At 42.7% G+C, this 10,913-nt stretch overlaps 1 protein-coding gene across 1 annotated transcript; it reads right to left on the bottom strand.

Moving 5' to 3' along the window:
* Window positions 1-323: 323 nt before the first annotated feature.
* On the bottom strand, window positions 324-6,699 carry GPHB5 (glycoprotein hormone subunit beta 5). The gene is made up of 3 exons (XM_023230110.2): window positions 6,588-6,699; window positions 5,415-5,619; window positions 324-628 (listed from the first exon to the last, which is right to left on the bottom strand). The coding sequence occupies exons 2-3, from the start codon at window positions 5,616-5,618 to the stop codon at window positions 440-442; spliced, it is 393 nt and encodes a 130-aa protein (XP_023085878.1). The 5' UTR covers window position 5,619; window positions 6,588-6,699; the 3' UTR covers window positions 324-439.
* Window positions 6,700-10,913: the final 4,214 nt, after the last annotated feature.

Below are 10,913 nucleotides of genomic sequence, written 5' to 3'. Positions count from 1 at the left end.
TTCTAGCCCTTTAATCATAAATCCGGTTGGAGATCAGTGGTTAAATAGAACATGAGAATTTAAAGACTTTCCAGCCCCATTTTCTAATTACATCCAATGTGTTTAAATCATTAGCATATTATAAGTCCAAATTGGGGGAGGATTGTGATACACAAATTATGTTCCAAGACTCAAGGCAAAGAAAAATTAATTTGCAGGTGTGTGAACTGGAGAAATTATTTTGGTGAAGGCATGAATATTGTTTCGAATTTTTAGCATCAGTAGGCTGCATTTGGGCCTTTTGCCTGAGCTGGACCTAAGGGTCAACAGGTAACCTCCTCCACGGGTATAGTCGAAATTAAACAGTCTTGCATCCAGGAAGTATAACTGCATGTGCTGCTCACACAGGTGGGTCTGTGAGGCTAAGGCCGCTAGCTGCGCTCTGCAGACCATGCAGGCCTCAGATGGTCTCACACTCCGTGGTGGCAGTGGAGCAGGTTCCGCAGTCACAGCGGACGGCCACGGGATAGGTGTAGACGGGGTCGACTCCCGGGGCACAGTTGGGCAGCTTGACGGTCACCTGTTTGGTCTCATTGTAGGTACAGACTCGATGATGGGCTTCAATATAGGGGGGTTCCAGAATGGGTTTCTGTCCCCACAGATAGAAAACAGGGAATTCATTAGAACATATGATCTTGCTTCAGTTTTTTAGTATCATTTATCACTATCAGAAATTAACTTGTTATTCATTGATTTACTTGTTGTTCTATCATCTCCCAGTAGAAAACAAACTCCTGAAAGCGAGAAGCTGATTTCATTCAAGACCATATCCTAAGCTCCCAGGAGAGACCATGGCACACAGCAAGTGCTCCGTGCGTAGTCAGCAAATGAATCATCTTGGTCATTGCAAACACCTTCTAACTGGTCTCCCCTCTTCCATTTTTACTCCCTACAATCTATTTGCAACACAGCAGCCCTGACTGATCCTGTTTAAACATAAGTCAGATCATATTACTCCTCTGCCCAAAGCCCCAGTATTTCCCATCTCAGAGCAAAAATCAAAGACCTTATGATCACCTTCAAGACCTACATCACCTTCTCTACACCTCTACCTTCTGAAATGCCTGCAACCATTTCCACCCCACTGACTTCCTCACTAGGCTCACAGCGGTCTCCTTATTGTTCCTCCCACCCAGCAGGAACAGTCCCAGCTCAGGGCCTTTGCACTTACTGTTCCTTCTGCCTGGAACATTCTTCTCCCATATGATTCACTCCTTCACCAACCTTTGCTTTTTGTTAGAATGTCACCCTCTCAGGGAAGCATTTCTCAACCATCCCATTTAAAATTGCAACATTCCATCTCTATGCCCAGAAACTTCCCATCCCCCATCCTGCTTTATTTTTCACCATAGCACTGATCAATACCACATGACATAGTCTACCTTTCTTTCATTTGTGTGATATTCCTCCCACTCTAGAAAGTAAGCTCTTTTAGGACAGAGATTTTTGCCCGCTGTGCCTCCCGTACCTAAAACAGACCCCGGGAGGGTTTCAATAACTATTTGTCATTGAATCAATGAAAGAAAACATTACAAGACAGGTTCCCGAGTACTCTGTGTACTGTTCTGATCATCAAAAGATTCATTTCCTTTCTTCACCTTTTATAAATCTTAATTTCAAAGATAATTTTGATAAACAGAACACATAGATCAGAAAAAATATCAGCACCTAGCCGGAGTTAAAATCTCGAGCCTGCAGTCAGAACTATGGAGCTTGAGTCCCTGTTTTGCCACTTGCTGGAGACCTTGGAAAATTCACTTAACTTCCTGAAGACTCAGTTTCCTCCTCTGTAAAGCAAAATATCTACCTCCCACCATTGTTTGAGAGACAAAGTAAGATGATATATGCAATTCACAATGTCTAGCACAAAGTAAGTGTTCAATAAATGTAATCCATTGTTCTTATTAGTGCAATTATTATAAGGAAGCAATAATGAAAATAATAACAAGCTTTCAAATGACAGTACCTTTGCTTTTTTGTTCTTCTTTGTTCTAGGCAAAAAAGAATATGTAACTCAAGATGAAGTTCTTGCATGAATGTCATGAAAATAGCAAACTTGCCTTTTTTTTTTTTTTTTTTTTTTGAGATGGAGTCTCGCTCTGTCACCCAGGCTGGAGTAGTAGTACAGTGGCGCCATCTCAGCTCACTGTAACCTCCACCTTCCGGGTTCAAGCAATTCTTCTGCCTCAGCTTCCCGAGTTGCTGGGACTACAGGCACGTGCCACCATGCCCGGTTAATTTTTGTATTTTTAGTAGAGACGGAGTTTCACCATATTGGCCAGGCTGGTCTCTATCTCCTGACCTCTCCATCCGCCCACCTTTGCCTCCCAAAGTGCTGGGATTACAGGCATGAACCACCGCGCCCAGCCAGCCTTGCCTTTGACAAGGACCAAAGAAGCTGAATTTGTCCTCAACTGTTTTCTCCTATCTTCCATATTTGCTTTATGTCTTCTTACCATTGGTACTCTGGGAACCTAGGCAGACCAGACACCTCAAAAAATTTAAATTTCAATCCTAACACGGTGAAACCCCGTCTCTACTAAAAATACAAAAAACAAAAATATTAGCCAGGCATGGTGACGGGTGCCTGTAGTCCCAGCTACTCGGGAGGCTGAGGCAAGAGAATGGCCAGAACCCAGGAGTCGGAGCTTGCAGTGAGCTGAGATTGCGCCACTGCATTCCAGCCTGGGTGACAGAGTGAGACTCTGTCTCAAAAAAAAAAAACATTAAATTTCAGAAACATAATTTTTTAGTATAAGTCTGTCCCAAATACTATATGAGACAGACAGACTTATGCTAAAAATTTATTTGTTGCTTATCTGAAATTCAAATTTACCTGGGCTTCCTGGTTTTCTGGTTTCATTTCAGTTTGGGTTTTTCTGGGGAGGGGATTGGTTGCTTTGTTTTATTTTGTTTGTCTGTTTGTTTGCTAAATCTGGCAACGCTATATGCAGATTATGAGGAATAGCTATTTTCAACAACAGCTCCACCTTCAAATGTAAATCCAGCCAATCTGTCGTCATGAACATCCTTATTTTCAGACATGCTTTCAGTTAAGTTCTCTCCCCCCAAAAAATCAAGGGCTTTATATCTCAGAAACTTTCAGATTGCTGGGAAAATGAACCTCATTCTTTTATTTATTTTCTATAGGTAACCTCCCTTTTCATTACACAGTCAAGACATGAATGAAAGCTGGCTAAGATCAGAGACAATCTTGTTCTTTAATGGTTTTGGTGCTTCCATTTTTCCAGTGAGAGCACGGTTCCTGACCTCCTATGGGTGACCATGATCCGATTAAACACATTCATCAGTTTTTAAAAAGAAGAGAAGATGGGCTGAATTCCATTCCAAAGAAGAGAAGATGAGCTTCCCAAACTCCTGGGAAGCAGGAGTTTGAGGATTCGGCACAGAGAGGGCTTCAAATAGCCCAGACACTAAATGCAAACAGGGAGAGGCCCTGCCAGGCTAGTCCCTGAACAGGAGGAGGCGCCAAGTGCCCCAAGTGAATTTGCTGCCAATTGACAGGCAAAGTCTACTTAGCAAAACCCGATTTTCATTTGGCTAGTAGGGCTCAAGCCCCTGAATGAGGCAAAAAGAAAACTACTTTGATGGAGTCGTTTCTTTTTTTTTTTTTTTTTTTTTTGAGACGGAGTCTCGCTCTGTCGCCCGGGCTGGAGTGCAGTGGCCGGATCTCAGCTCACTGCAAGCTCCGCCTCCCGAGTTCACGCCATTCTCCTGCCTCAGCCTCCTGAGTAGCTGGGACCACAGGCACCCGCCACCTCGCCCGGCTAGTTTTTTGTATTTTTTAGTAGAGACGGGGTTTCACGGTGTTAGCCAGGATGGTCTAGATCTCCTGACCTCGTGATCCGCCCGTCTCGGCCTCCCAAAGTGCTGGGATTACAGGGTTGAGCCACCGCGCCCGGCCGATGGAGTCGTTTCATCCAACTTAGAGATTTCATCACTATGACCCAATTCCATTCATAGGGCCGTAATTGTACCTAAGCAAGAGCAGGCCACCCTCTGGGTCCCTGAAGAGAAGGCTATTGTTCCCAATGGCAGTGTCCACCCACAGTGCAGGTGCCCTTCTAAGTGGCCTTCCATTAGGCTGGAGGATCTACAGCTCCAGGGAGAGGTCCGTCCCAGTCAACCAACAAATGTGTATTGAAAACTTGTTCATACACAACACCCTGACAAAAGCTGTGAAAGTTATAAGAATGAACCTCTGTCCTCAAAAAATTTAACGAGTGTGGTGGGGGAAGAAGTAAGACAAAAAGTAGAGCATAGTCAAGGGCTTACTTGCAAGTCAAAAAAGGCCCAGAAAAGGAGCTGGCAGTGCAGATGGGCATCAGGAATAAATATGATAATGACAGATGAGAAGGAGAAGGGATATCAGGAAAGGACCAAAATGAGATCCATGAGGGCTATTTGATAAAACCTTTGAAAGTCACTTACCAAGGCCAGAGTAAGAAAATGTGTTGTCTTCAGGAAAGCAGGCAGACGCCATATTGCTGAGGACTTTGAAAGTTGGTAATTGAATCTGTAGTAGTGTGTGGACATTCAAGGTTTTGGGGTCAGGGAGTGACAAGATCAGAGCTAGCAACTCATGAGTTACCAAGTGGGCAGGCCTCAGGGGGAAAAGCCCACAGTCACTACGGAGTGTGATCTGCTGGGGTGCTGAATGGCTAGCTCTCTTCCTCTTCACCACTCAGACAGCTCCTCTTAGCCCAATAGGATTTTTAACTTTGTTTGAGACTGTTATCCCCACTTTAAATTAAATGTCTCTAAAAAGGCCAGGTATTATTGAATATGAAGGAACTTAATGGATCCGTCAGTGATAACCCCAGAGGGCTCCCAGGGACTTCAAGAGGAACAGGGCTGCAGAAGAGGCAGTGAAGGGGTCTGGGACCAATTCTCACCCTTCAGCTCAGGGCCTCTTTCTTGGAAACTGACTAATTTACCCAAAATGAAGGAACACAGGGAAGAGTTTGGGTCACAAGCTTGAACCACAAATTGATTTCCAGCTTTACACTGACACTCTCTGTGACTTTGCAGACACTCTCCCTTGAATCCCTCCATGTCATCTGTAAAATGGGTAGAACAGTACGTCGTGATCTCCCAGAGATGATTCCCAGATACACAGACACAGTGTAAACCAAATTCTTAATCTTATCAATGTTTTGTTAGAGGGGCAACATCATGCTTTTCAAATCACTTTTGGAAGATGCCAATCACAGTTTTGTTTTGGTTTCTTAAATCCACAGGAAAGGGCAGATGTCCCAGCTCCACCTCATATCATTTAAAAAGTGAACTCTTGAGAATCAGACCCAAGCTGCTGGCCCAGAAGATACTGTCATCTGCACATCTTAGCAACTCACCTCCCAGGTCTCACAGCGACCCCAGCAGGCATCCGTGGTGATCCGAAGGCCCCTGCAGCCTGGCTTCTTAGCCAGGAAAGTAAACTCCCTCACGGCACAGCCCACAAAGGTGCGCAGGTTCCCACTGGAGGTGCCAAGGACACAGCCACAGCCAACCAGAAGGAGGAGGGCCATGGGGCCAAGGAAGAGGAATGCCAGCTTCATGCTACTCTTCGGGAGAGGGAAAGGACAGAGTTTAACAGATCTGGCTGCCCTCAATGGCACAGCCAACCATGCATTGGTCGCTATCAAAGGGACCTTGCTCCTAGCATTTCAGGGAAAATGAGCCCAGAAATTGTAAACGCCTACAAACTCCAACACAGGCGTCCAGCGATTCCTGTAACTGGTGCCAGTGTGGATTCCATGGCTCTCTCTAGATGTCCACTTTTCAAGTGCATTCTCAGGCTTTTCCTTATTGTAACTTAACTGCTGCAGTTGACTTGTGTGCTGAAGAAGTTTGTCCCAGTGGTCTTTCCAAAATAAACATAAAATATGAGTAACACCAAAACTAATCCATAATCCAACAGAATACATGAATACATATAAATTATTTTTATTCAGGTCCAGGGTATTTGGGTGCCATGTTACATACTTTGCTCGAAACTATATTTTCAGTGTCATGATGGGGAATGATTTGGGAGGTAAATATTGATAACAGTATTCGCTATATGCATCGCTACTAAACCAACCCACCACTAAACATGGATACGCAGAAAATATCATGAAATCTATCATCTGAGTTGGTGGCCATTCATAAATGTGTCCTACTCACTGTAAATTGCTTCTGCTCTAGACTTCCACTGCAACAGCACCTATTTAACATTCAATTTAAATCCAAATGATGGAAAGCATGGGAGTTATTTAAAACATAACCTCAATCCACTGTCAAGTCCATCCTCTCTGGGTCTTGGTCATTCCCCGTGCTCTTTCAGGAGCTAGAATCAACCCCCTTCATGCTTGGCCCACTAGACAGAACTCACCTGGATTTTGAAGTATAAAGGATATGGCATTCATGGACCCTTACCCCCCACTGAATTCATTATTTTCACAGTTCCTTCTTCTGACCTTGCTGTAGCAAGTTCTCTGGGCTTCCCCTTCTCTGGAATGAGGTTACAAAGATGGAGAAGCACTTACCTAATCTTGCAGGAGCCAACGCTTCTTTTAGAGCTGAAACTTGCACTAAGATTTCAGGGAGTCACAATGAATGGTAGAAGTTTGCTCTGGGTAAATGTCTCTACCTTCTGTTACTGGGCTGCTTGATTGCTCAAATATATAGAAAAGGTCTTGTCAATCAAAACAAAAGAGAGGCAGATCCTTACAGGAACTACTAAACACATCAAAGCCATGGAATAGAAAGCCAGTCTCTATTTTCCAAAACTGATTAACTTAAAGGGTGTTGTTTTGTTTCTCCACATCACCTACTGAAACAGAAAGTTACCTTGGTGGGTGGCATAATCCTAAGGAAATAATCAGCGGTAGTTCCACCTGGTTCTCAAGAGAACAAATGCATTGTGGCAGATGGATTAAATTTTCCTTCATGGTAACCACAAGTTTCCTTTGAAATGGGTAAGTGACTAGCAGCAGCTCATAGCAAACCCTTTCCTTTAACTGACAACATGTTTCAATACACTGAAAAATAACAAAACAATAATTCTTGCTGGAAAGAATGCAGGATCACTACCTGAAAAGATGGAAATCACAGTGAGAAGAAACATGTTGAAAGTCTTAAAACTAGCTAAGAATTAGATGATATCAATATCACCTTAAAATGAATCATTTAGGAAAAAATACCAAGATGTTCCAAGTGATTATCTTCCAGCATGGGAATTAAAGAAAACTTTTCATTTATTTTATATGGTTTTCAGCATTTTTCACATATTCTACATTGGGCAGACTTTTGTAATAGAGAGTCAGTCAATATTAATGTTTTAAAATTAAAATAAACCAACAGGCATGCATTTGTTCTGACTGTAGGGACATTCAGTGCTGCTCTGATAGAGATGTTTCATCAGATATTTGATCTTAAATGATTAAAATAAGAACAAAGTACTTCTTGGAGTATGGGATATAGTTTATATTTCAATCTACAATAACAGCATATGAGTGGATTAAAAATGTACTTGTTCATGGCATTTTTCTGGATGCTCTAAAAAGTAAAGGAAGCAGATATCATCTTTGTCCTTAGGAGTTTCAATATCATAGTAAATAATGACATAGGCAGAGACATTGAAGATGCACACTAACTAACTAGTGAAACAAAGTGAAGAAGTTAAACCATTTCCATTTTCTGCAAAGGAAAGGGTTCTTTAAATACATGTGCTGCTCATCGAAGATTTCATTTTCAAAACAGATAACAATGCCCGGGGAGTCCATCAATTTGCCACCCCTCTCTCTAGAGCAGAATTATTACACGTGTTTTATAGAAAATTGAACTAGGCTTGGAATAAAGGACTTTCTTCAGCCCTTCAGCCTGTGAGTAGCATAACCAGAACTGGAGTACTCTGGGGACGGACTGCTCAGCTGGCCTGATCTTCCTAACTTGCTGGCCAAGAGCTAGCCAATTGGTAGTGAGCTGCCATCCTGGGCTGTTTCTGAAGACGGCTGCTCAACCCTTTTAGACCTGAAACATACACACTTGTGTCTGCAGAGTCACAAAATAAAGACAGACTGCAAAGGCCAAGAGCATCTTTCTTTCACAATCCCCAACTTCTTTATAATGCAGAGGTGTGGCATCACGCATTCCACCCTGTCAGCATTAACTTTATAAGAATGACAATTTAGAGTCACTAAGCATCTACCGTGTACCAGGTACCATGGAGTCTGCTGTGCTCTTACATATGTTATCTCTAGACCTTACAACAATTCTTTAAGTCAATTATTATTTTCTTGTTTTTACATTGGAAGAAATAGAAACTCAATCGTTTTGTAGCCTGCCTACTTCCAAAGCCTTCAACAACACTGGGAATGGCAAATGGGTCTATTTCATCCCTGTCACCAACTACAGTTAATGGGAAGCGGCTACCTGGAATGTTGTGTTAAAAAAGGCAGCTGAAGTCATTCTAAAGGCAAAGGGCAGTGGCCCATCAGCTTCATCCTGGGTGTAGGAAAGGAGAATGGTGTATGGATGCCACCTTTTGCAATGTAGGCTGTGTCGCACCTCTCTATGGGCAGAGTGAGAGTTTGCAGTGTGACTTCAAAGGCTAATAAACGCCCTGCTACCCACGGAATATCTCTGCCCCATAGTGTGCATGTGTTTGCCACCTTCCCTTCAATCTACGTTGAAGTTCCCACAATTAAAGCCCCTCTCTTGAGGTAGCAAAGAAACCTATGAGTCATGTCTCCAAGGATAGACTCTGGAGAATCTTCTCTCCTTTTGTTCCATGATCATAGTTACATGGATTTATTGTCACCTTGGAGGGTGAGGCACAAGATATAGGTTCACTAGGGGTAGAAAGAAAGGAGAAGTGGTGTACGTGAGCAATCATCTTGAATTCCAGGGGGATTGTGACTCCAGAGGAATGAGCCAAGTGTTAGTGCTTCAAAGGGGTGACTGAGAAACTGAGGCCTGGTCCAGGGAAGGTGGTCCCAGGTGGGGAAATCCTGGGGTGCACACTGTGTGCAGGAGATGGAGACACTGCCAGAGCCTGAAACACTCCCTTCCCTCCCGCAGCCATGCGGATTCTCAGTGGCACAATCTCCTTTGGGACTACCTTGAGCAAGTCACTTCTCTCCTTTGGGACTACCTTGAGCAAGTCACTTCCTCAGTTTCTTCATCTGTAACACAGTGGGGTTGGACCCTGTGACTCCCAAGGCCCTTCCCAGTTCCAGAATTTAAATATTTATAGACTATTTTATGAGCACAAGAAGCTGAGGACAAGTCAGAGAGAGAGTGCAGAAGGTTACACAACCATAAAGTCAGCCACATTGTACTGAAATCTTGATTCTGACACTGGCCAACGTATGATCTTGGACAGGTCTGGTAGTCCACCTGAGTCTCAGTTTCCTACAAAATTGAAAATACCTCCATCATAGGGGTCATGTGAGGATTCTACAAAATAATGTCTATAAATTACTTCTCACAGGGCTTGATACATGACAAGCAGGCAATAATTGTTGTTTCTCTTTCCTTCCCTGGAAATGCATCATTATCATGTGTACCACTAAGAAATAAAAAGCTGCCAATAAGAAATTATATCACACCAGCAGTTGTTAGGCGTATCCTGATTTCGAAGGTATTAGAGGTAAAAAAAAAAAAATGTGAGTCTGAGAAGAGAAGAAGCAAAGTCTTTGGGGACTATGAGACTTCACTAGCATTCTGAAACCAGGACGTAGGTAAGCACCAACCTTGCTTTCCCAGCCAACGTGGGGTGCTTTAATCTGACACTAAAATTAACACCATGTTTTCAGTAGAAGAAAAAATCTAAATTGTTAGGCTTAATTTTTAAAGTCCAAATCTCATATTTTGAGGGTAAAAGCTTTATCACAGTTGCAAATTTCAATATATTAATAAATCTTCACAAACACTCAATTTCAGTTCTGACCAAATATGGAGTCAAACTAGGCCAACCAATGCTCCCTGAGCATCCACGGTCTTGCACAGGTACGAAATGAGAGCCCACAGGAACTAAGCTGTTTGCTGTATCACTTGAAACCATCTCTTCAGAGTTTAGAAAAGATGTGCATGCTCTAGTATGTTTTTCCACACTGTGTTCTCAAAATACACAATGCTCTGCCCAAGGGTCAAATTAATTAGCATTATGCTTCCCATGGATGGAAAAAAAAGCCACATATGAAGCTATGAGTTTCAAGGAACTAACAGAATTAATGATAGAAGAAAGGTCAGCCTTGAGTCTTATAAAGTGGTATGTTGCTTTTAATACTGCTTATTTTCCACGGGAGAGAGGAGAGGAATTCCGCGCATATGAATGAAGATGAACAGTGAAGACTTGGAAGAAATTAATTTTGTTGAAAAGTCATTTCTTCCTTTCAAAGCACTGGGTATTTGTGGTCAGCTCCTCGTGTTATTGACTTAAAGAGATAACATTTGCCCGAGAGGATGGTGTAGTTGCTATGGTAACATTTTTTTAACGAGACTAAAAATAATGACTCCTGTGTCTGATTCACTAGGACAAGTCAAGCCTTTCTCCATAACTGTCTGAAAGAATTATCTGTCAGTTGTCACAGATTTATTTCAAATTAAGGGGCACATGGTTTGGGCGCTGAAGTGAAATGTTTTTATTTCTGCCTGACTCTTCCACTTTTGAATATCATAGCTTTGCAGGGCATGGCAGACACATGCCTAATAGAAAGGAACAGAGCAGAGTTTAATGAGTCACAAAGAGGCATTCTTTATTTCAGCTGCATCCTGTATTCTCATTGGAATGAGTCCACAAAGCTGCTGGGTCCCCAGACTCTTCATTTGTAATTCCCGGGGCAGTCACACAGACATGGCCAAGGTTG

The sequence above is a fragment of the Piliocolobus tephrosceles genome, chromosome 6 (genome assembly GCF_002776525.5).
Source record: "Piliocolobus tephrosceles isolate RC106 chromosome 6, ASM277652v3, whole genome shotgun sequence".
NCBI lineage: Eukaryota > Metazoa > Chordata > Mammalia > Primates > Cercopithecidae > Piliocolobus > Piliocolobus tephrosceles.
This window is presented reverse-complemented; position numbering and strand designations above follow the sequence as displayed.